Source organism: Sus scrofa, chromosome 6 (genome assembly GCF_000003025.6).
Source record: "Sus scrofa isolate TJ Tabasco breed Duroc chromosome 6, Sscrofa11.1, whole genome shotgun sequence".
NCBI classification, from domain to species: domain Eukaryota; kingdom Metazoa; phylum Chordata; class Mammalia; order Artiodactyla; family Suidae; genus Sus; species Sus scrofa.
In genome coordinates this window covers 55272802-55297718 of record NC_010448.4, presented here as the reverse complement: position 1 = coordinate 55297718, position 24917 = coordinate 55272802, and the positions used below count along the sequence as shown (strand labels likewise).

General features: G+C 57.5%; 2 protein-coding genes across 4 annotated transcripts in view; both read right to left on the bottom strand.

Annotated features, from left to right (window-relative positions):
* MYBPC2 (myosin binding protein C, fast type) overlaps nt 1-15728 on the bottom strand; it is a 28194-nt gene extending 12466 nt beyond the window's left edge. Inside the window, 17 exon segments of the mRNA XM_003127371.5 lie at nt 262-401; nt 721-750; nt 1020-1126; nt 1837-2002; nt 4230-4402; nt 5691-5796; nt 5909-6033; nt 8588-8720; nt 8966-9159; nt 11598-11657; nt 11849-11897; nt 12578-12695; nt 12999-13147; nt 13324-13410; nt 13885-13974; nt 15078-15273; nt 15626-15728. Coding sequence (XP_003127419.3) covers nt 262-401; nt 721-750; nt 1020-1126; nt 1837-2002; nt 4230-4402; nt 5691-5796; nt 5909-6033; nt 8588-8720; nt 8966-9159; nt 11598-11657; nt 11849-11897; nt 12578-12695; nt 12999-13147; nt 13324-13410; nt 13885-13974; nt 15078-15096 — 1746 coding nt within the window. The 5' untranslated portion in view covers nt 15097-15273; nt 15626-15728.
* Nucleotides 16838-24872, bottom strand: SPIB (Spi-B transcription factor). Of its 3 annotated transcripts, XM_003127365.3 has the most exons (6): nt 24788-24872; nt 23837-23864; nt 21418-21490; nt 20892-21103; nt 20300-20453; nt 16838-18770 (listed from the first exon to the last, which is right to left on the bottom strand). In XM_003127365.3, exons 1-6 carry the CDS (start codon nt 24808-24810, stop codon nt 18472-18474), a joined length of 789 nt encoding a protein of 262 aa, XP_003127413.1. In that variant the 5' UTR covers nt 24811-24872; the 3' UTR covers nt 16838-18471. The 3 variants fall into 3 exon arrangements, with proteins under 3 accessions (XP_003127413.1, XP_013854148.1, XP_013854149.1); XM_013998694.2 differs by lacking the exons at nt 23837-23864; nt 24788-24872 and having other exon boundaries at nt 20300-20415; nt 21418-21483; XM_013998695.2 differs by lacking the exons at nt 20892-21103; nt 23837-23864; nt 24788-24872 and having other exon boundaries at nt 21418-21483.

The window sequence follows — 24917 nt, the reverse complement described above, 5'->3', positions numbered from 1 at the left end:
GGGGTAGGTCGACGATACGGCTCAGATCCCACGTGGCTGTGGTGTAGGCCAGCAGCTGCAGCTCAGATTCAACCCCTGGCCTGGGAACCTCCATATGCCGGGAATGCAGCTAAAAAGCCAAAAAACACACAACCCTCTGGAGAAGGAATTATCATCCTCATTTTACAGCCAATAATACTGAAGCTCAGAGAGGGAAACCAACTTGCCTAGAGTCACCCAGCAGAGCTGAGAAGTCAGGGCACAGCGGAAGCCCCACCATACCTCATCCTCCTTCATCCAGGTGGCAACGGGAGGGGGTTCCCCTGTGATGGACACGTCCAGCCTCAGCTTGTTTCCGGCCACGACCACAACTGCATTTTCTGAGGTCTTCCCCGAGCAGTCCAGGTGGATCTTTGGTGGCTCTGGTGGCAGAGGAGAGATTCTGGGCAACTTGGGAGTGGGCAGCTGGCCTCCCAAACCCCTCCAGAGGATTTCCTAAGAAGCTGGGTTCCAACAGCCACAGAGACCCAGCAGACCAGATCCCCAGCCCCTCCCTCGGACCCAGGATCCAGCCCCAGCCCCTCCTCCCTCGGACCCAGGATCCAGCCCCAGCCTCCTCCCTCAGACCCAGGATCCAGCCCCCAGCCCCTCCTCCCTCGGACCCAGGATCCAGCCCCAACCCCTTCCCTCAGACCTGAGTCAGGCCCCAGCTTAAGGACCATGGCAGCCCCTGGACCTTACCTTGCTTGGGGACATACTCCACCTTGATTTCTGGAGGTCAAAGAAGACAGGAAGGGTAAGTCTAAATCCATGGGGCCCCTTTTCCCACCCTAGAGCCCAGAAGCAGAGGGGAGGGCCTGGCAGCACCCTGGGACCTGGGGGGTTGGGGGTGGATTCCGGCCCATGACTGTCCCGCCTCGCCCACCCTGTCACCTGCAACCTACAGTGAGGGGAGCCTGTTCCTGCAGGCAGGCACCGGGCCCGCCGGGGTCTGGGGGGTGGGTGCTATGGCACTCGGGGAAACGAGGAGGCATCCTCACCCAGGAAGTTGAGCTTGGCCGAGAGGGACAGGGCGTAGCCATCAGGCACAAACGTGTAGTCACCCTCATCCTCAGGACGGACGTCGTCAATCACTAGCTTGTGGAACCTACAGAGGTGGAGGGGGCAGGGCAGAGAGCAGGCCAGGTCGCCCCGGGGACCCCGTGGAGAAATACTCCCCTCAAGGTAAACCACCTCCTCAACGCCCACCATTCTTATTCTGGGCTTCGGAATCCTAGGGCCTGGGTTCAAATCCCACTCTGCCCCTGACTAGCTGTGTGACCTTGGGCAAGTTCCTTAACCTCTCTGTGCCCCCTTTTTAAAAAAAATTTTTTTAATTGTATGGCCACACCCTCAATATATGGAAGTTCCCAGGCCAAGGACTGAATCTGAACCACAGCTGTGGCAACATCAGATTCTTTTAACCCACTGCGCTGGGCCGGGGTCCAACCGTCGCCTCCACAGTGACCTGAGTCGCTGCAATCAGACTTTTTTTTTTTTTTTTTTTTTTTTTTTTTTTTGCTTTTTAGGGCCGCACTCACGGCATATGGAGGTTCCCAGGCTAGGGGTCTAATGGGAGCTGGAGCCACCAACCTTCACCAGAGCCACAGCAGCTCGGGATCCGAGCCGTGTCTGTACCTACACCACAGCTCATGGCAACACCAGATCCTTAAGCCACTGACCAAGGCCAGGGATCAAACCCGCAACCTCATGGTTCCTAGTCGGATTCATTTCCACTGCGCCACGATGGGAACTGCGTAAACCCTTGTTCTTTTAAACCACCAAGTCTAGGGACCCTGTCCACAGTCAGCTCCGTACCTGCCCACGTGGGAGATGGTGATCCTCTTGCTGGGCCGCACCTCGACCCCGTTCTTGTACCACTTGCCCGTGACCTTCTCGTCGGACACCTCACACTTGAACACAGCCTGCTCCGAGGCCTTCACCGTCAGATCAGCGATGTCCTGCAGGACCTCCAACTGTTTCTCTGGATCAAGAGGGAAGGCGATGGGGCCGTCAAACTCCGGTGGACCCACAGAGATGGGTGGACACCCACCACGGGCCAAGCCAGCCATGAACGCCCCGTGAGCGCACGTTTAGTGGGGAGACAGGCGGTGAACAGGAAACACACACACAGGAATAACAGGAGGGAGCAAGGAGGCCTGGGGAAGGCGGGGGCAAGTCCACGGGAGGCTGAGGAAGCCCCCAGGGAGAGGGGTGGCATGTGCAAAGGCCCTGAGGAGGAAAGCAGGCTCCTGGTTTGGGAAACAGCAAGCAGGCTGTTGCAGAGAGTGAGCGAGACAGACGTGGGAGGGCTGTGCTTGAAAAAGTGAGACGGGGAGTTCCTGTCGTGGCTCAGTGGTTAACGAATCCGACTAGGAACCATGAGGTTGTGGGTTCGATCCCAAGCCTCGCTCAGTGGGTTAAGGATCCGTCGTGGCCGTGAGCTGTGGTGTGGGTCGCAGACACGGCTTGGATCCCTCGTTGCCGCGTTTCTGGTGAAGACTGGCGGCTCCAGCTCCGATTGGATCCCTAGCCTGGGAACCTCCATATGCTGCAGGTGCGGCCCTAGAAAAGACAAAAGAAAAAAGAAAAAAAAAAAAAAAACCACCACTGGACGGTGTTGGAAAGATGGCTTCAATCTGACTTATATATGTATGTGTATATATATATATATATATATATTTTTTTTTTTTTTTTTGTCTTTTTGTCTCTTCTAGGGCTGCACCCGCGGCATATGGAGGTTCCCAGGCTAGGGGTCCAATTGGAGCTGTAGCCACCGGCCTACATCAGAAACGCGGTAACGTGGGATCCAAGCGGCGTCTGTGACCCACACCACAGCTCACGGCCACGCCGGATCCTTAACCCACTGAGCGAGGCCAGGGATCGAAATTTTAGAGGGAAAATCTCTCACCCACCCACTTCCAATCATACAGCCATGCCTGCGACAAGTGGCAGTTCTCAGGCCAGGGATGGAACCTGAGCCACAGCAGCAACCCAAGCTGCTGCAGTGACAATGCTGGATCCTTAACCCTCTGTGCCACAAGGGAACTCCCCAGTCATAGATTCAGATCCCTTCCTCAAAGGCAGCCAGTCCACACATAAAAGCAAGGATGTGTACATACATTTTCTTTCTCTCTTTTCCTTCTTTCCTTTTCTTTCTTTCTTTCCGCCTTCCTCCCTCCCTTCTGTCCTTCCTATTTCCTCTCTTCCCCCCTCATACTAAGAGTGACGCATTTGCTTTTCCATCTAACAATACATCTTGGGAATCTTTCCACATCAGGAACCTCAAAGTTGTCCTTTCTTACGGCTACAGACGAATATACCATAATTTTTCTGGCCCGGCAATGACTCCAGCTCTTCTTTTCTTTTCGTTTTTTCCTTTTTGGCCCCGCCCGCAGCCTGTGGAAGTTCCCAGACCAGGGTTCCAACCCCTGCCACAGCAGTGACAAGGCCAGATCCTTAATTCACTGAGCCGCCATGGAACTCAGAGCTTTTCTTTCTTTCCTTTCTCCCTTCCTTTCTTTTTTTATGTTTTATTTATCTTTTAATGATTTTTATTCTTTAGATTACAGCTGGTTTAGAGGGTTCTGTCAGTTTTCTACTGTACAGCAAGCTGCCCCGGTCGCACACACACATATGCATTCTTTAGCTCACATTATCCTCCACCAAAAGCGACTGGATAGAGTGCCCTGTGCTTTACAGCAGCGTCCTTCCTTTCTTTCCCTTTTTAGATCTAAATGCACAGGAGTTCACAATAATAGCACAGTGTCCCATGTACCCTTCCCCCAGTGGTGCCATCTGGGGTATCTGTCGCCCGATATCCAAACCAGGATGTGGCCGTGGGTCCAGTCCTGTGAGCTAGACTGCGGACTGTGTTTGGTTTTCACCACAGTCTTATACCTACAGGGCTTCCTCGGGCTGGCTGGGGGTGGGGGCATGGGTGCAGAAACAGCCAGCAGCAAGGAGACGAGTGCCCTGGTCTAGGCGTGAGGGTGGCAGAGACCCGGGCCGGGTGAGGACAGTAGCAGCGGGGAGGCGTCGTCGGATGGTCCAGCCTTTGAAGGTGGAGCCACTGGGAGGTGCCCGAGAATCAAATGGAGGGCATGAGGCACCGAGCGGGGAGGGTTCGAAGCACAGAGCAGAGCAGCGCCACCTCGGAGATGTGGAGCCTGCGGTGTGTGGCCCGGTCCCCGCCCCGAAGGCCCCCGCACCTTCCACGCTGAGCTCCGCCTCGCACTGGCCACCGTTGGTCATGACCTGGTAGCGACCCCTGTCCTCCAGGCTCACATCCGAGTAGATGAGGATATGACGCTTCCCATCCTTCTTGAAGCGGTACCGGGACTTGAAGGAGTCCTCCCGCGTCAGCTCCACGCCGTCTTTCAACCTGGGCGGGCGCGACACGGAGCGGGAGTGAGGGGCCTGGGTGTCAGAGGTGAGTCAGGGGCCAGGCAGACGGTCCTGAGCAGGAGTCAGGGGTCCGAAGGGAGGTCACGAGGAGGGACAGAGGGTGACAGAGGTATCTGGAGTGGGTGGATCGCAAGTGGGAGTCAGGGAGCTAAAGAGGAAGAAGAGGTCACAGGTTGGAGGTCAGGGGCCACAGGGGTCATGGGCAGAGGTCAGAGATGGAGTTCAGATCACAGAGAGACAGCAGTGTCATGGCCTCATTAAACAGCGTTTCTTGGAGTTCCCGTCATGGCTCAGTGGTTAATGAATCTGACTAGGAACCATGAGGGCACGGGTTCGTTCCCTGGTCTCGCTCAGTGGGTTAAGGATCCGGTGTTGCCGTGAGCTGGGGTGTAGGTTGCAGACACGGCTCGGATCCCATGTTGCCGTGGCTGTGGTGTAGGCTGGCAGCTACAGCTCTGATTCGACCCCTAGCCTGGGAACTTCCATATGGCATGAGTGTGGCCCTAAAAAGCAAATCAATCAATCAATAAAAAGTGGTTCTAGCATCAGTTACCCCGCCTCTGAAATACTTGGCAAAATAGAACTTTCAGATTTATTTGTGTGATGACTTGATTACTGTCTGTCTCCATCTCCAACACACACACGCACGCACGCACCACGCACACGCACGCGCACGTGCACACACACACACACACACACACACCCCAGCAAGTCACCAGCTCATAAACTACAGGAGGGCAGGTGCCATGTTGATACATTTTCTCCCTGTTTTGTCTCCAATACCTAGAAGAGGGTCACCACACAATAGGTGCTCAATAAATACTTGCTGGGTGGGGGAATAGAGGTAAGAATGGATGAATGGATGGTAGGTGGCTGAGCGGGGGTGGGGGGGGACGGATGAAGCAATGGGATGGGAGAGGAGGGGCGGATGACTGGATGGCTGAATGGGGGGGATGGATGGATGGAGGGGATGCCTGAGTACATGGACCGAAGGATGGGCAACTGGTTGAACAGATGAATAAATAACTTAATGGATCCGAAATAGCAAAGGTCGGGAAAAAGACCTGGAAGAGGATGGAATGGCTGGAGGTCAATAGTTTCCAAAAAAGGTCATGGGTGAAGATGAGGATTTTTAGAGAAAAACTGAGGCCTCCTGATATCTCCTGGGTAAAGGTCTGAAATCTTCAAGCGCATGTCTCAAGATCAAGGCTGAGGCTGCGCCGAAGGTCCTGTGGGCATCTCTGTGGAGGTCAGGAGTCACTTACCACATGACCTGGGCACCCTCTTCTGATACTTCCACTGTCATTTCTACCCGGTCACCCACATACACCTGCTGGTCCTCGAGGGGCGTGACAATCAAGACTGGGGGTTCTGTGGGGCAGCGGGAACCGGGCGGTCAATAGCGCTGGGACCCCTTCCAGAGCCCCCCCACACCCACCCCCACCCCCCCGGCCCCAAGCTCAGCCCCTCGTCCCGGCCTCACCTCTGACGAAGAGTTCAGTGAAACACTTCTCATCCTTGACGGCGACCTCATAAGCAGCATCATCCGCCAGCGTGCACTTATTGATGCAGAGGATCCGCTTCTTGCCAACATTCTCAAACACGTATCTGGTACAAAAAAAAAGTCTCAGCTCAACCCAGGGCGTGGAGGAGACCCTGTATCCAGCCATCTATTCTCAGGACCAGACACTCCCTCTCAGAGCCAGATTGTGTGGGAGCAGATGGACAGTCCAATTTCTTTCTCTTTTTTGGCTTTTTTTTTTTTAATTTAGGGCCACACCCGCAATATATGGAAATTCCCAGGCTATGGGTTGAATGGGAGCTACAGCTGCTGGCCTACACCACAGCCACAGCAACGCAGGATCCAAGCCGCATCTGCGACCTGCACCTCAGCTCATGGCAACACCAGATCCTTAACCCACTGAGTGGGCCAGGGAGCAAACCTGCATCCTCATGGATGCTAGCCGGCTGCGTTAACCGCGAGCCATTATGGGAATGCATTTTTTTTTTTTTTAAATCTTTTTAGCTATTTCTTGGGCCGCTCCCGTGGCATATGGAGGTTCCCAGGCTAGGGGTCGAATCGGAGCTGTAGCTGTCAGCCTACTCCAGAGCCACAGCAACGCAGGATCCAAGCCGTGTCTGCGACCTACACCACAGCTCACGGCAACACTGGATCCTCAACCCACTGAGCAAGGGCAGGGATCAAACCCACAACCTCATGGTTCCTAGTCGGATTCATTAACCACTGTGCCATGACAGGAACTCCCTCTGTTTTTAATTATAGTATAATTTACAATGTTCTGTCCAGTAACAGCACTGGCAATGTTAACTGTCCACCTGTATCCATTCTCCCAGGTAGCAGCGGTGCACAGCGACCCACCTAGAGAACTACATTTCCCAGCCTCCTTTGCAGCTGGGATGGCCACACCACTGAGCCTGGACCACGGGAATGCGAGTGGATGTGATGGGCTAGCGGCTAGGTCATCTTCGATTCTGAGGTGCCTGTTCTCGATTTCTCTCCTTCCCACTTCCTGCCTGATAGACACAGATATACCCATGACCCAGCTTCGATCATTCAGATTGAGGACACCACCACACGCAGTGGTGTAGCTGGAGTTCCCTGGTGGCTCGGCGGGTTAAGGATCTGGCGTGGTCACTGATGTGGCTGTGGTTACTGCTGTGGCATGGGGTCAATCCTTGGCCTGGAAACTTCCACATGCCGTGGGTGCGGCCAAAAAAAAAAAAGAAACTATGTAGTCAAAAATAAGAAACGTAAAAAAAAAAATTTATGTGGAACATGGGTTTCCGAAAAGCCTCTAAGAGGGGAGACAGCCCACCAGCCTCAATCAGCTAGAAATACATTTCTCTCTAAATTAATGTGTTCTGGGGCCTCTTTTTTATAGCAACTTGACCGATGCCTTAGCTAACATAAGTTTTTATCTTATCCAAAATACTCATGGTGGAGTTCCCATTGTGGCTCAGACGTAACAAACCCGACTAGGATCTATGAGGATGTGGGTTCAATCCCTGGCCTCACTTAGTGGGTTAAGGATCTGGTGTTGCCATGAGCTGGGGTGTAGGTCGCAGACACAGCTTAGATCCTGTGTAGCTGTGGCTGTGGTGCAGGCCGGCTGCTGCCCCTCCAATCTGACCCCTAGCCTGGGAATTTCCATATGCCGCATGTGCAGCCCTAAAAAGCAAAAAACCCCAAAAAACTCATGGTGAGAGATGTAGAAAAGACAGCCAAGAGAAAAATAATAAAAATAGAACCCGTCCCTAACTGTGCCACCAAGAAATAGCAGCTATGAACATTTTGGCCTCTGTCTTTCCAATGTTTTTATACATAATCTATATGCAGATTAACATTTTGTGAAGCAGAACTGGGGACTCTGCTTCTGCACATAACACTAATCTTGAACAGCTTCCCGTGTTAGTATAAATTTTATTTTCTTTTTAATTTTTTGGCTGCGCCTGTGGCATATGGAAGTTCCCAGGCCAGGGATCGAACCTGGACCACAGCAATGACAATACCGGATCCTTAACCCACTGAGCCACCAGGGAACTCCATAAAATTGAGAATACCTTTTTCAGTGACCCCAGAGCACCTTAATATGGAATTGTATGTTTTGGTTGTTCTCCATTTCTTGCTACAGCAGCCATGCTCCAGTGAACATCCTTGCAGACAAATATGCACCACCATGATCACTCCCTTAGGATAAACACCTAGAACTGCACAACCTAAAAGCCTTTTTTTTTTGGTCTTTTTGCCTTTTCTGGGGCTGGTTCCTCGGCATATGGAGGTTCTCAGGCTAGAGGTCTAATCAGAGCTGTAGCCACCAGCCTACGCCAGAGCCACAGCAACACCAGATCCGAGCCGCTTCTGCAACCTACACCACAGCTCACGGCAAAGCCGGATCCTTAACCCACTGAGCGAGGCCAGGGATCAAACTCGCAACCTCATGGTTCCTAGTCCAATTCGTTAACCACTGAGCCACGACGGGAACTCTGCCTTTGTCTCTTTTTCTACCGAGGTATCTGCACTCTACGTGCGGGTGAGGGTGTGTGCCCTTTCTGGGTGAAGAGGGACCAGCCTTATTTCTGGATGCTCTCTCTGGGACTCAGATCCCCCCACCCGACCCGGGGACTGCCCCCCCCAGCATACTTGCTACTTGGTTTGATCTCCTGGCCGTTCTTGTACCACTTGAGGGGAAGGTCTGGGTCGCTGATCTCAACCACCAGCTTGATCTTGTTGCCCTGATCCACTTGGTAAGCCGGATCCAGCTTCTTGGTGAAGGCTGGAGATGCAAGGATGCAAGGCGGATGCAGCTGAGAGAGGTTCTCACTGTCCTGAGCCACCAAGTCTCCCTCCCCAGACGATGGGCTCTCCAAGGTCAAGTCGGAAAGCCTCCCATGAACTTGGAGGCTCCCGAGAACCTCAGATTGGGAACTCCAAAAGACAGGTCCAGGGTCCAAACATTGGATGCCCTTGATGCTGGGGTCCCTAGGGGCAGGGCCCATGGTCCCTCAGACCGGCACTGACCTGCGCTCTTCTTGACCTCGACCTTGGCCTTCTTGAGCCGCTTCAGCATGCCCCGGAGGTCAGTGATGCCGTACTGGAAGGCGATCTTCTCGTACTCGCTCTTCTTTGCCCCTTTCAGGAGCTCCCAAATCTCAGGCGGGATGCCCAGGTCATCGTCGTCTTTCTTCTTTTTCTTCTCCTCCTCAACCACCTGCCTGAAGGTGGGGAGAGCAGCGCGGGGCCAGCAAGGAGTGAGGAGGTGACCGTTTCCCTCTGCTTCTCCGCCCACCGGCTGTGTCACTTTCTCGCTCTCTCTCTGGGTCTTCTGTCCCTTATTCTGTCCCACTGGGACCGTCGCCCCGTCTCCTCCTTGGCCTCCTGACCTCTCCCCATCTCTCCCCTTCCAGTCTGTTCCCCGTGCAGCCCCAGGTGGATATTTCTGAACCCCCCCCCCAATTCAGATGCTATCCCTTCCCTGCTTGAAACTCTTCCATGGGAGTTCCCGATGTGGCTCAGTGGGTTAAGAGCCCAACTAGTATCCATGAGGATGTGGGTTCAATCCCTGGCCTCGCTCGGCGGGTTAAGGACCCAGCATTGCCGTGAGCTGCAGTGTAGGTCACAGATGCAGCTCGATCTGGCACTGCTGTGGTTGTGGTGTAGGCCAGCAGCTGCAGCTTCCATTCAACCCCTAGCCTGGGAACTTCCATATGTCACAGGTGCAGCCCTAAAAAAAAAAAGAAAAACAGAAACCAAAACTCTTCCGTGGCTCCCCATGGCTCTCAGGGGGAAAGCCCAGCCACTTAGCCTGAAATCACCACTGTACCCAGCCTCGGTCCCATCACCACGCGCTCCCCAAACTATCCCCAGCAGCCCACTTGCCTTCTCCTGGACACTGTGGGCTCACTCCTGCTCCCCAGCCTTTGCACAAAATGTTTCCCTGCCTGGGTGACCTCTCCCCACCTTTTCCTTCACACCACAGTATCAAGTGCCAAAGCCTCCTCCTCCAGGGAGCAGTCCCTGTCCCCTCAGTCAAGGAGTGGCCCTCGCTCTGGGCTCTCACAGGGCCCCCGTGGGACCTTCTCTCTGACCACACTAAACGGTCTTGGTCGGTGCCCATGTCTGCTGGACCAGACCCATCTTCCCAAGGCAATGAGCGACTCAGCGTCAGGGAACCAGTCAAACTTCTCTCTGTCCCCTGATTTCAGCTCAGGGCCTGGTAGACAGGAGGCCTCAGAAGACGTTTGCTGAGTGAGAGAGTGAGTGGATCTCTGGACGGAAGGAAGGAAGGGAACAAAGGAAGGACAGATGAGTGGGTGAATTGGGGGACAGGTGACTCTCTGGATTGATGTACAGACATTAGGTGGGGGCCTGGCAACTGGGTGGAGGGGTCCTTGGGGGCCTAGGTTGACCGTTGAATGGGTCCGTGGACGGGTGGGTCAGGAGGGGAAGGGTGGCCTTAAGATGGGTGGACGGGCTGATGGAGGATGGCTGGGTGAGTGGGTGGATTGATGAGTTGGTGGCACATGGCTGGGTGAGCAGTTGGGTGAATATGCTTATGGCTGGGGAGATGGTTGGCTGGATCAAGACGAGCAGAGGACTCTATTAGCAGGTGGGGTGGTCAGAGATCTGGTTATGGGGATAGATGGGTGAGTGGAAGGATGGACAGGTGGACCAGCAGATAATGAAAACCTGAGGGATTGGATGAGCTTCCTGGTGAGTAATATGAAACTGCTAGTATTCAATCATTTTTTCACCTTCAGAAGTGCAGTTTCACATAGATCAGTCTGACAGAGAGCCATCTGGGTGGATGGGTGTGCCACTGAAGAGGTGAACAGTTGACTGAGGAGTGCCAGGCTTGATGGGCAGGTGGGGGAGTAGATGGGTAGGTGGGATGTTGGGCTCAGTTGAAAGAGAGATGCAGGTACAGATGGATACATGGGTGGGAAGATGGATCCATGGTAGACCAATGGGTGGTGGAAAGATGGCCCGATGGGTGCCTCGAAAGGTAGAGAAGGCGATGATGGAGTAGGTGGGCGAAGGATGAAGGAATGGGTTTGTGAGTGGGTGACTGAGGGTGATGGCAGAGGCATGGATGGGCAGGTGGGAGGATGGTGGGCAGACGGTTGGATATGTGGGCAGAGGGAAGAAGGGGCAGGTAGTGGATGGGTGGGTTTGCAGATGGATAGATGGTGGCTGGTTGCATAAACAGATGAGTGGGCAGACTGATGGGTGGGTAGGTTGATTAGTAGATGGTAAATAGGTAGCTGGGTGGATGGAGGGATGAGACGGATGGGTGGGTGGGTGGGTGGACCGCTGGATGGGTGGCTGGTTGGCTGGGTGAACAGGTGGATGAGTAGGTGAACTGGAGCCTGAGTGGACAGGAAGGTGGATGTGAGAATGGTGGGTTACAGGGTGGGTGGGTAGGCCGCTTGGAGAGATGGGTGGGTGGCAGGGGTTATGGGTCTGGGGGTGGGTATATGGGCGGGTGGCTACATGGATAGGTGGCAGGGTGGGCTGGGAATGGGTAGATGGTGGCGTGGTGGTGGTGTCCCAGTATAGCAGTGGGGAGCAACAGGGTCAGAGGTCCTCACCCACCATCCTTCTCCTCCTTGAGTCCCATCTCCCCTCTCTCCGCCAGGTGGGGTGGGCTCACCTCTTCTTCAACAGGCCGCTGAAATCCAGCTCGCCCGCGCCTTCCGGCTTCCCTTCGCCCCTGTGACCATTGAGAGGGGGCAGGAACCCCACTGAGGTCCTGACCCTCGGCCTCACCCTGGGTCCCCACTCCTTGCTTTTCCCGATCTCCCCTCTCCCACAGCTCCCCCTCCCAAGGGAGACCACCCTCCCCCCACAGTCCTTGGCACCAGGACACACTGCCACCCCTCCCCAGGGTCCCGGGTCACTTACGAACGCTTGAAGCTTTCTAGACTCTGCCCAGCGGAGTCCTGACGGGGCGCTGGGGAGAGGAGATGGGAGGAGAGGAGGTGACTGGGGGCAAGGCCCCATCTAAGACCGAGAGCGCCCCTCCAGGACCAACAAGCCTCCCCCAGGCCCTTTCGCGTCTATCTCCGGGGCCAGCACACCCTCTCTCTTGGGCCTGGACACCCTCTACTTGCAGACTCACTTCCACCCTCTCAGCGGCCCATCCCCCCCACACCTGGGCTAGCTGGCCCATCTCCCCAGGCCTGGGCAACCTCATTCCCTGTTCCCACCATATTTAAGCCCCCCATACATCCTAGGCTCAAGACCCCCCCCCCGAGCCTGCACACCCTCAGAGCTCCACACACATGGCCCCAAGTCTGCATAACCTCCCAATAATTCTGTCCACCCTCAGCCTGAACCCGCACACCCTGACTTTCTAAACCTTGGCTTTCTCCAAGCCTTGACTGCCCCTTTCTCGAGATGTCACGCTGTGACCCTGGAATCTACATAAATCACCCCCCCAAACCCTGAACCCTTCCCCCCCAAATCGGCACCTCCTGCTCTAAGCCTGCAGACGGCCTCCCCAGTTTGGTACACCCTGAGCCCTGCACCTCCAAAGGCCTGCGCCTGCCTCACCCCGACATCTGTATACTCCCCCCCACCCAGACCCAGGACCCTGGCCCCCCTCCCCCGGTCAGCCCACCACCAGCGCACCCTCCACATCGATGTTAAAGGCACAGCTGTCGCAGAAGTCCTTGGCTTTGACCTCAAGGCGGTAATCCCCGCGGTCCCCCAGGACCACCTTCCCAATGCGCAGCTCCAAGGTGTACACCTGGGGGCCAGGACAGCGGTCTGGGTGCGTGTGCCCACTCTCCAGGGCCACCCCGCTTCCCCCAGAGCCCCCCTCACCACAGGAGTCCCCACAGGAGAGGCCAGCAGACTCTTCCCATGCCCCGGACGATCTTGACCCCTGGGGGCTTTTGTCCGTGACCACGAGAGCTCTCTGGTCACACATAGGTCCCCTGCCCCAACCCACACATTTCCCCCTCCGCGCAGCACGACCTCTACCAAGCAGCCCCGCACAACCTCCAGCCCTGGCCTGCGTGCCCTCCCTGCCACCCCACAGGTTCCTCACATTGCTGGCAGAGTCATGGGACTCCTTGAAGGAGAATCGGGCCCCGCTCTTGCTGCCCAGCTCCAGCCACTTCCCCTTGAACCACTTGATTTCGGGTTTGCCAGGCAGCTCTTTCCCGTTCACCTTGGCCACGATCAAGGCATCCTTTCCTGGGGGGAGGTGGGGGGAGCGGGAGGGGGGAGGGTGGGCGGGAGGGCAGGGCAGGAACCGCCAGGCGCTACAGAGGGGCCTGGGAGGCTGGGAGCCTGCTGCCCCTCCTCCCTCAGACCCAGGAGCCCCCCCTTCCCCCCCCCACCGCCCCCTCCCTCCCCCAGGCGCCCCTCACCATTCTCCACCGACACGGAGTCTGGCTTCTTCAGGAAAATGCCAGTGGGCTCCTCAGCGGTGGGAGACTGGTCCTCAGGTGGGGCTTCTGCTCAGGAGACAGGGCCAGGGGGGTCTGTGACCGGCCACTTTGGAGGCGGGGCTTACAACTAACAGGGGACCCTCTGCTCAGAAGTCAGAGACCAAAGCAAGGGCAAAGTGGCTTTTCCTGACCTGGGACACACCACGAGGCACCTAGTGGCCGCGGGACCTTGGCCAGGCTCCCCTCACTCCCACCTCTTGGGGGCCTCAGTTTCCCCTTCTGTGAACGGGGTGGTTAAGTGGGGTTTGAGGGTGGGAGAGGTGTCAGGATGCACTGGGGGGCTTCAGAGCTGGGCAAGATTCGGTGATGTCATCAGCTGGGGTGGGGCGGGCCTTGAAGGCCAGGCTGAGGGGCTGGGCTCTGTCCTGGGGATGCTGGGGATCTTCGGAGAGCTGTGAGCAGGGGCGGGCAGGCTAAAGGAGAGAGCCGGGAGGAGCAGAAGTGCCAGGTCCCGCCCAGCCCGCTGGGCTGCCTTCTCACCTTTGGGGGGCTCTTCAGGAGCCCCCTTCGGGGGGGCTTCCTTGGGAGCTGGCTTGGCGGCATCTTTGCCCGCGGGGGCCTTTTTGGTGGCTGCGAGGCGGGAAATAGTCACAGCTGAGCATGCGCCCAGGGTTCTCCTTGTGCGCAACCCGGGAGCGGAGCGCAGGAGCCCTGGCCCCTCCTCCTTCGGAACCTGGAGTCCAGCCGCCCAGGTGTAAATTTATCTCTAATCCGAGAGTCTGTGCGATCGGATTTCTCCTTGCCCCAGGCAGACCATGCCCCAGCCACCCAGGCCACCGGGCCGTGACCTTTTGGGTCTTGGCGGTATAATTAGCTCTTCCCCTGGGCTGGAAACTGGATCCCTCCTGCTGACCGCAGCATCTTTCACCTGCCCGGCCGGCTGGCTCCTGGCCTTCAGGGGCCCCAGCTGCAGCGAAGGGCTGGGACCCCCCCCACCCCTGACCCCTCAGCCTGGTGGGCCTGGTACCAGCGGACCGGACCCCCCCCCCAGGAGGAGGGGTCCTTAGGGGGCGGGGCTTGTGACTCCGTCTGTTCACTTTCTCAGAGAGAGAAAGCTCCATCCCCGGAGAAAGATATCCCCACGCCGCCCCCAATCCTATTCTAAGGAGGACCCTGAATCTGCACATAAAGGCTCTGAGCCTCTATATGGAGAAGGTCCCCTAATTACTGCATGGGGAAACCCCAGTTCCTGCTGAAAGGCGGTCCCCTCATCCTTGTATAGAGAAGAGCTTTCTTTACCCGGCAAATAAGAGTTCCTAAGAGCGAGACAAGCCAGGGCCTCTTTCCCCTGCAGAGAAAGGTCCGGATCCTGACTCGGAAAAATGACCCCTAGCCCTTCTTAGGGGATCCCATCCCCAAATGTAGGGGACTCCCCCAGTCGCCCTGCAATGACTCGGGCATACACGGGCCTCCCGTCACTATCGAGAAAAAGGGAGCCAAATTCCCAATCAGAGAATCTCCACCAGCACCCAGAGTCATGCCCCCAACTCCCTCCAGAGAAAGGGCCTCCTCCCCCGACACACACATGCCTAGGGAAGGGGACCTCCACCCACCTCACATAGGTATGGGACCCTCCCATCTCCCACAAGGAAGGCACCCCATTCTGCCAACCCCACAGAGGGACTCAGAAAAGAGGACCACATGCCACGTAGGGAGGGAGACCCCACAGCCACCTGGTTTTGCCTCAGGCATGTCACCGGACCTCCTCCCGCTCCTGTGACCGCAGCTGTGTGACCACTGGCCCTAGGGAGGACAGGTGGGCCCCCAGAGGGAGCCCTTTAAGGAGTCCAGAGACTCCCAGGAGGCTCCGGGAGGCCCAGGACGTGCCTCCCCACCCTCGCTGGCGGCCGCGCATTCCGCCTGTGCGTCCTAAAGGGCGAGAAACAACAGCTGGACCAGGAGCGTTGGCTGAGCGCCAGGTCCCCCGGGAGGAGGGGGCTGGGCTTCTGACACCTGGGTCTGAGGGAGGGGGGCCTGGGGGCCTGGGCTCCAGGGAACAGGGGCAGAAGGGACCTGGGGTCCAGATTCTTGGGTCCTACGAAAAAGAGAAGGGTGAGGGCCTGGGGGTCCTAGGAAAAGGAGAAGGGGGACCTGGGGGCCTGGGCTCCAGGAACCAGGGGCAGAAGGGACCTGGGGTCCAGATTCTTGGGTCCTAGGAAAAGGAGAAGGATGAGGGCCTGGCTTCTTGGGTCCTAGGAGGAGAGACAGGAAGGGGACCCACCGGTCTGAAGTGGGTGTGAGGGCTCTGAGCCTGAACTCCGGCAGGCGGGGTCCGGATTCGCGGGGAAGACAGGGTCTAGAAGCCATTCTTAGTATTTGCAAGTCAGGAGTTTTCCGGAAACCAGAGCCGGGAGGGAGGGTCCGGTTTCCCAGCGTAGGCAGGACGGCGACGGGGGGAGGGGGGAGGCGAGGGAGAGGTCTCTGTGCCCGCTGGGCACCGAGGCGCAGGGATTCCGGAGTCCCACCCCCGAGGCCACCTGGGACCCCGGACTGGCTGCTGCCCCTCTTGGGACCGCGCCCGGGCAGCTCCCCGCCACGGTTCCCGGAGCGGGCGCGGCGGGCACCGGACGCAGGGGAGGGGGCGGCTGCCCCCAGAGGGGGCGGGTGAGGAGACCGGGAAGGCCCTGGAGGGCTGCCCGGACATTGGCGCCCTTCCCGGCAGGGGGACCTGTGGCTTTCTGAATTGGGGGGGGTGGCTAGACGCGATGTAGGGGGAGGCGAAGGAGATGAGGGGAGGATCGCGGGAGGACAGGGTTTTGGGGACACCAGGTGTTAGGGGGAGGAGGGCGAGGTGGGTGTGAGAGAGCGCGGAAGGCTGTGCGGGCTTGGGGTTGAGGCGGAGGGCGGGCGGGGAAGGAACGCCGGGTTAGGGACTCAGGATGAATGAAGACAAATTCCTCGGGGTTTTCTTCCTGCCCAACGCCCCCGCCCCCAGCCCACCGTTCTTTTCCAAAAGCCCCTAAGAGCCGGAAACTTTCCCGCCTCCAAGGAGCCCCAAGCCAACCCGGAGGCAGCTTCCCTGTGACGTCACGGGTCGCCAGGCAGGCTGCTCCGCGGCTCCAGCGGTCCCGGCCCGGGGGCGGAGCGCCCCGAGCCTCCCGCGCCCGGCCCCGCCTCCCTGAAGACGCTGTCCTGCGAGAGGGGGTCAAAGATCCAGAGAAGGGGGCAGAAATTCAGAAAGCAGAACATGGACCCAGACGGAGAGGGAAGCAGGGAGAGGGTGGGAAAGAACTCCAGTCGTTAAGAAGAGATGAAAATGGAATCGAACTCCCAGAGCCTGCATCTCAAGCTCTTACTTCAGCCTTCCAGGCTCAGCCTGGTTTGGCTCTAACTACCATCTCCTCTCTTCCCCCTCGCTCTCCCAGTGTCTCCGAGGGCCAGGAGGCCCGGGTGGATGGCAGAATTGCGGTCCCTGAGAAAGGATCCTAGGAGGTGTGTCTACCTTGATTTGTTTTATTTTATTCCACACTTGGGGTAATGATGTTTTGCAAAAGGTACCTCATGTGCAAGAGCAGGCCCCAGGAAGACCTTTTGTCCCTGGCATGCCCCTCCTCCGGCCAGGTGCACCCCCCCACCCCCCCGGAAGGGGTTCTTTCCTCTTGAGGGCAGGTCCCAGGCGGTGCTCTGCTACCAGCTGCTGTGTGCCCCCACCGGGACCCCGTCCTCTCTGGGTCCTTGGTGCTCCTTCCTCTTCTTCCTTCTGGCCATCAGTGGGTGGATTTCAGATGTTTCAAAGACTCACAGGGCTTCAAGGGACTTCTGAGGTCTTCCTCCTCCTCCTCTTCTCTTTCACAGAAGGGACAAACTGGCCCAGAAGCAGCTAATCTTTCACCCTAGACCCCCAGCCCCCAGCCACCCAGGCTCAAGGACCCTGGCTTCTTACGTCCACAGCCTCCGACACCCCCCGTGGGTTCCATCACACCTCCCACAGTTCATCCAGGCTTCAGGCTGGGTTCACACGCAAATGGTTGGTCCAGCCGAGAGAAGCCACTGGGGTATGACAGCCAGGGGCGGAGGGGACTTGGGCAGATTGGAGAACAAGGTGCCCCATTAGGTGTGGCTGCCACCTTGCTCCAGCCTCTCCGCACAGAAAAGCTGGCCCACCGTTGCTGGATTGTGCAAAGTCTCTGGTTAGAACGGACACGGGGAGCACTGCCAAGATCACCCAGAAATCAACCGAGGGGCTAGAACGATCCCCATCACGGCCCTAGGGAGGGCACTCCAGCGAGGGTCCCCATGAGGACTCAGGGCTGCTGGTGGGGTCCCCAAAGGGGCATATCCAAAGGGGACTCCAGAGGGGTTCAGCATGTGATTGGAGGGTCCCAGACAAACAAGGGCATCCTAGAGGTGGCCCACACATGACAAGGTTCACTGAGGTTCCCACCCCCCCAGACCTGAGAAGGGTGTTTTCAGACGTCACAAAAAGATTCCAGAGGCACCCTAGATTTGATTGGAGAATTCCGGACGTAAAAAAGTGGTAGCAGGGTGGTTCCAGAGAATTAGAGGATCTCAAAGATGACAAAGGGATTTGGGGGGGACAGACAAAACGGAGAGTCACAGATGGACATGGAAGCATGTAAAGGGTTCCCAGAGGGACCCAGACATAACTAGAAGATCTCAGATCTGCCAGGAGGGGCTCAGACATGAGAAGGGAATCCCAGAGAGACCCTGGACAGGGCTTAGGGTTGCCGGCAGAGCCCCCCCCTCTTGATGTGATGCTCTGTGGGCTGACGCTCCCCTAGATGAAACTGAGGGATCGCAGGCATCACAAGGGATCCCAGAGAGGCTCTAGGTTTTCTGGAAGCCCTGCCCTGCCCCGCCCCTCCACGCAGACACACAGTATAGTCGTCTATGGGTCCTCTGCCCCACGACGTGAAGCTCTCGGGGCCCCAGACACGAGTGGGGAGGTCCCAGAGGGGCCCCGGGCAGGGCTTAGGGACTGTGGTAGCGCCCCGCCCCCGCCACCAGTGTGGGGGATCCGTGGGTCCTATGACCTAGGGTGTGGGGACGCCCACGTGACACAGGCGTGGGGGCCCCTGCGAGCCCCCCCGAGAGACCGCCCTGGGCTCAGGCCCGGCGGGCGGCGGGCAGCAGCGCACTGTCAAACTGGTAGGTGAGCTTGCGCTTGACCTTGCGGATCTCGCCGGTCTTGGCGTAGTTGCGCAGGGCGCGCGCCAGCTTCTGGTAGGTCATGCGCTTGCGGTTGCCCTTCTGCTGGCCCCAGCGGCGCGCCAGGAGCTCCTTGTGCTTGGAGGAGAACTGGAAGACGCCGGCGCCCGGCTCCACCCACCACACGCACTCCCGCATGTCTCCGCGCGTCAGCAGCCCCAGCAGGAACTGGTACAGGCGCAGCTTCTTGCGGGCCCCTGCGGCGGGTGCGCGGCGCGTTAGCGGAAGCGGCCGGCGGGCACCTTCCCCCGCCCGGCCTGGCCCGGCCCGGCCCGGCCCGGGACCTACCCCGCCTCTGTCTCACAGAGAGAGACTTGGGATGAAGGAGGCGGCTGTTAGAGGCACCTGCCTGGCTTCCCTGTGTCCCCCCCATAATCCGGAGCAAGTTGCACCTCCTCCCTGAAACTGTCATCCTAGAACGCGCCCTCCCTCTTCCCGGCTTTTTGTTTTCAAGATGGGTGTCTAGGAGTTCCTGTCGTGGCACAGTGGTTAACGAATCCGACCAGGAACCATGAGGTTGTGGGTTTGATCCCTGGCCTCGCTCAGTGGGTTAAGGGTCCGGCGTTGCCGTGAGCTGTGATGCAGGTTGCAGAATGCGGCTCGGAGCCTGAGTGGCTGTGGCTCAGGTGGAGGCCGGTGGCTACAGCTCCGATTCGACCCCTAGCCCGGGAACCTCCGTATGCCATAGGTGTGGTCCTAGAAAAGACAAAAAAAAAAAAAAAAAAAAAAAAAAAAAGACGTGTGTCTAGTCTGTGTCTGCCTGGTGGCCAACACGTAGTACTACCTATCTGTTGAGCCCGTGGATTGATCTGTGAAATGGGTTGGCGGTGCTCCCCAAAGGCTTATAACAGAGCTGACTGGCAGTGGAGAAATCCGGAGTGGACTGAATCTGCCTGGCCAGCTCTGGTCTCCCAGCCTCTCAGCTCCAGGGGGACTGGGATCCTGGGAGAGGCCAGGGGAGTCTGACTGCTGGGCTCCTATAAGCAGCAAGGGCCCCCCTAAGCTGGAGGGTGGCGGTTCACAGCAGGGCACTGGGTCTAATAATCCCATCTCTCATTTCCCAGCTGTGTGACATGGGGGTGGTAACTTAACCTCTCTGAGCTGGTGTTTCCTCAGCTATCAATGAGATATGTGTGTATGTGTTATTTTTACAAATCTCTTCATAGCACGCTCATACGATGATGAGCTCTTTAAACGATTATAAGCTCATTATGAATTACGAGCTCATTTAATCTTCATCATAACCCCGCAAGATGGGGATGATGACAATAAGGCCCATTTTGCAGATGAGCATCTGAAGCCATGAACACTTCCAGCTTCTCAGGGGTTGCACATAATGCATGTCAGGCACAGAGGCAGAAGCAGGGCTTGAAGAGATAGGGGTTGGTCTTTTGATGTTTGCTGTTGCTATCCATCACGACGGTGAGGATTTATTTAGTGCCCACGCTGTGCACTCTGGCACTGCTGCTATCTCATCAGCACGTATTTTTCCCCCCATTCCTGCCAACCACCAGGGATAGACACTGATACTGTCGCCCATCCCCACTGGATAGGAGAGCAAGGCACAGAGAGGTAGAGGCAGCTGCCCGGAGCAACTCAGCCAGCAGATGGCAGATCTGGGAACTGCCCTCAGCCCTGGGGTATAGACAGTAGGTGCTGGGGAAGACATGGCTCCTTTAACTCCCCCGCCACTGGACCCCCTCCCTCCCCACTTGCTCCCACGTACCTGCCTCGGATCCCCTCCCCTCTGAGCCAGCCACGAGGGCCTCATCCGACTCGCTGTCCGAGACCTCCAGGGCAGGACTGTCCAGCAGGAGGTCCTCCTCCTCTGACAGCACGGGGCTGGGGTACGGGGCGTACGCCGCCGGGGGGCCCAGGGTCTGCGGAAGGTCAGGATTCCCTGTAGTCCAGTGTGTGTGTGTGTGTGTGTGTGTGTGTGTGTGTGTTTATGTTGGGTTGGGGGGGGCTTCTTTCTCTCCCTCTGCCCTCACCCCTTGGCTTCCTGCTGGGCCCTGGCCCTCCCCACTCCGCTCACAGCCTACTCTCTGTACCGATCTCCATGGCGCGGTCAGGAGGTGCCTGGGCTACCTCCATGAAAGGCTACCCAGCCAAGATAACAGCCGTGGGCACCGGCCCTTCAAGGGCCTGGAGTCTGGGCTTCTCTGATTCATGCTGGTTCATGCACTGGAGTCCTAACCAGTACTGAACCTCAGAGGGTCGTTACAGGGGTACTTGGGGGCTCAGGTTTTGCTGCAGTGTCTGGCACCCAGTTCACTCCATCAAATGATGGAGATGCTCCTGGCCTCCCTGCCCCTCACCTGGCTGGCGAAGTCCTCGGTGGGGTACGCTGGGAAGCCGGGTCCTGGGACCTCCAGGCTGGGAGCCGGGTCCAGGCTCCCCACAGGGCTGTAGCTTGAGGGTCCGTAACAGAGCTGGACACCCTGGGGGTGGCCAAAGGTGGCCACGGCCGGGTCAAATGGTTCATAGGAGGCAGCTGGGACAGCCGGACTGAGGCCATAGCTCCACAGGTCTGGGGGGGGAGGGCGCTGAATCAGAAGCTGCCAGTGGGGGTGGGGTGGGAGGTCGGGGAGGTCTGGCCTCAGGGCCCCCTCCCCCCTGAAGCCCCAGCAGCACAGAGGGGCCATTGTGGGCTGTGCAAATCACTGACCCCAGGATTTGCATGGGCGGGCGGGTAGCTGGGAGAGGAAAGGGGAGGAGGGCTGGAGGCCTGGGCTAACCTTGTCCTGCTGCACCAGGTGACAGCCTCCCCTGGGCTTTAGCTGCCTCCCCCCCAGTCTGCGAAATGGGCCCAAGGGGAGAGGGGGGAGGAGCTCACTCACTCACCAGGAGCCCCCTCTGAGTCTGGGTAGCTGGAGTGCTTGCAGCTGTCCAGATCGTAGAAGACTCCATCTGGGTACTGATGGGGAGGGGGAGGCAAAGGGGTCATCCCGGGTTGCAGGGGGACCCCATCCCATCCCAGACAGCGGGGAGGCTCTGACAGGCTGGCAGAGGGAGAGCAAAAGAGTCCTGTGGACTAGGTGCCAGAGACGGGGGCAAAGAGAGAGACAGCCAGAGATACAGAGAGGAGACGACACAGACGAAGCAGGTAAGACTGGGACACACACACACACACACACACACACACACACACTGCGCATGCGCACCGGGACACACACACACACACACACACACACACACACACACACACACACACACTGCGCATGCGCACCCAGAGAATGAGCGTCCCAGGATCTCGTACACAGTCAGGACATCACAGCAGCAGGGGAAGGTGTAGACGAATTCCCCCAGCCTTGCCTGCCTCGGGGGGCCAAGGGGTGAAGGTGAGAGGCATGGAAGTGTTTTTGTGGGCTTTTTCGGCCGAACCTGCAGCATGTAGAAGTTCCCAGGTCAGAGATCAAACTGCACCACAGCAGTGACCCGAGCTACTGCAACAATGCCGGATCCTTAACCCACTGTGCCACCTGGGAACTCCAGTGGAAGTGTTTTTAACAGAAGCAAAGAAGCTCTCGAGGCTTCTTTTAAGCACCTCCCTATTGCTGCAATTCATCCCAAGAGTCAAGTGTTGCTTTAGCAGTGAAAGCCTAAAACTGGATAGACGGCAGCCTGGTGAGCCAGCAAGCTCACTGCTGGCTGTTTACCCACAAGAACTGAAAACGTGTCTACAGAATAGCCTTGTTCGGGAATAAGCAGAGCAGGAGTTCCCATGGTGGTGCAGTGGAAACGAATCCGACCAGGAACAATGAGGTTGCAGGTTCAATCCCTGGCCTCACTCAGTGGGTTAAGGATCTGGCATGGCTGTGGCTGTGGCTGTGGCCAGCAGCTGTAGCTCCAATTTGACCCCTAGCTTGGGAACCTCCATATGCTGCGGGTGTGGCCCTAAAACATACACACACAAAAAACAAAAAACAAAAACAAAGAAGAAGAAGCAGAGCAGTTGAGCAACAGCCCCAAACAGGAAACAGCCCAAGTGCCCACAGGCAGGAGAATGAACACACGAATTGTGGTGTGGGCCCAGGAAGGAGTACTACACAGCAAGGAAAAAGGACCAACACCCAACACTTGATGTCTCAAGAAGGGAGTCAGACCCAAAAGGGAACACCCTCCCTCCATGAGATTCATTTCATATAAAGTTCAAAACCAAGCAAAAGGAATCTTTGGCGAAAGATATCAGAAGAGGGTATTGATGCCGAAAGGACATGAAGGAATCTTCCAGAGTGATGGCGATATTCTGTATCGAGGTCTGTCTAGCAGTTACACAGGTGTATGGCTAAGGTAGAACCTCATTGAGTGGAACAACACAAGATTTGCCACTTTCCTAACCTGTAAGTCATATCTCAATTGAACAAAAAAAAAAGCTGGAGTTCCCATCATGGCTCAGTGGAAACGAATCTGACTGGCATCCATGAGGACACGGTTTCGATCCCTGGCCTCAGTCAGTTGGCTAAGGATCTGACGTTGCCGTGAGCTGTGGCATAGGCCAGCAGCTATAGCTCAGTTTCAGACCCCTAGCCTGGGAACCTCCATATGCTACCAGTGCAGCCCTCAAAAGCAAAAAACAAAACAAAACAAACAAACAAACCCCAAACCTCTTCAAGTTAGAGGAGGGTGGGATGTACGGGGAAGGGGGTTTCTCTCAAGCACATGGGTAGGGTTTCATTTCTTGAACTGGGCTGTGGGTTTGTGGGGTTAGGGTAGAGTATTCTGTGTATCTGAAATAGCTCAGATTCGATTTTTAAAAATACATAGCAGGGCGTTCCTATTGTGGCTCAGCGGTAATGAACCCGACTCGTATCCATGAGGCCTCGGGTTCCATCCCTAGCCCCACTCGGTGGGTTAAGGATCTGGCGTGGCTGTGGCCGTGGCGTAAGCCAGCAGCTGCAGCTCCAACTGGACCCCTCACCTGGGAATTTCCATATGCCGCAGGTGCGGCCCTCAAAAACAAGAAATAAAAAAATACAAACACAAATACAAAGCAAAGCAGAGATGGGAAGAAGGACTGAGGAGATTTGCAGAACGTGGGAATGGATGGAGGGAGACACAATGAGTCGGTGGCGAGAAGGAAAGTGACGTCAGAAAAAACATCAGTGATGGGGGGGGAGGGGAGGAGGGTTGGGCAAGTCGGAGGAAAGTCAGAAAGACAAAGAGCCTGGAAGGCCTGGAGGGGGGAAACCGAGGCAGGGAGGCCTCCATGGGCCATGTGGGTCCCCTCCACTCCTCCCTGACCCCCAGGGCCCCCACTCACCAGACAGCTGTAGTGTGGCCCGTCGAGCCTGGAGGGGGAGAGACACAGGGGCATGTCGGGCCGACCTCAGCCTCCTGAATCTCCCAGTGGTTGGGGGCCGGGTGGAGGGGGGAGAGGCAGCTGCAGCTGTGACCACTGCAGCTTGTCCCGCTGTGTGTCTCCGTGTGAGACCAGCCCCACCACACTCACCCCCACTCTCCCACCAGGACAGGAAGTGGGGGGCAGGGGCCAGGCAAATGGTCCCCCCCCCTCCCCTGGGATTTGCATAGATAGAGACTGGGCGGGGGCAAGGGAAAGTGAGGGAGAGAAAGTCCCCGGAGAGGAGATGTGCCCCCCACCTTGGCCCGTGGGCGGGTGGGGCGGGGAGGGGGCCTCCGTGAGTGAGTCGGGTAAATGGGTCCATCTCGGACCGGAGGAGAGAGATGGGAAAACAGGAGAGGCTCCGCCAAGGCGCCGAGAGGAGAGGAGGGAAGGGAGAAAGGCGTGGAGAGGCCATGGGAAGGATTTGTGAAGCCCCAAAGATAGATGCGGTGGGGGATGACAAAGGAGAGATGAGGCAGAGAGAAAGCTGGAGAGTCAGAGAAAGACAGAGACTGAGACGGGGCCGAGGCACAGCGGGCGGGCAGGCAGGGGACAGTGCAACCCTGCCCCAGAGGGAGATGGGGAGGGATGGAGGCAGAGATGGAGGGCCCTTAGGAGAGGACGGCAGGATGGAGGGGCACGTCCTCGAGGAAAAGAGGTCTTGGGGTCCCGGTATGGGATGGAGGAAGGAATCGTCCGAGATGAGAGGCCCAGGTGTGTGGAGCCCCCCTTCCCGCCTGCCCACCTGCCCCCTGTGGCTGGGGGTGGGGAGGGGCAGAGACCCCCGCCCCTGGGGGAGGCCCGTCAAAGGGGTCAAAGGTGCAGTGCAGGGTGGGGATCCTGAGCACAGGTTTTGGGGCCCCCACTTACTGTGCAGCCTCTAGGGTGAGCATGGTGGTGCCGGGCTGGGCTCACTGCCGGCTGCAGCCACCACCCCTATTTATACCTTGGCCCAGCCTCCTTGGTGGGGGGGGCAGGGGTGCCTGCGGCTGTGAGCTCA

What these genes read in the sequence shown, in the direction of transcription:
- SPIB (XM_003127365.3), bottom strand. Translation starts at nt 24,810, where the DNA reads ATGCTCACCCTAGAGGCTGCACA. An exon ending in CTCACCCTAGAGGCTGCACA is followed by an intron (nt 23,865 to 24,787) that starts GTAAGTGGGGGC and finishes CTCCCCCTCCAG; the next exon opens with GCTCGACGGGCCACACTACA. An exon ending in AGACTCAGAGGGGGCTCCTG is followed by an intron (nt 21,104 to 21,417) that starts GTGAGTGAGTGA and finishes CTCCCCCCCCAG; the next exon opens with ACCTGTGGAGCTATGGCCTC.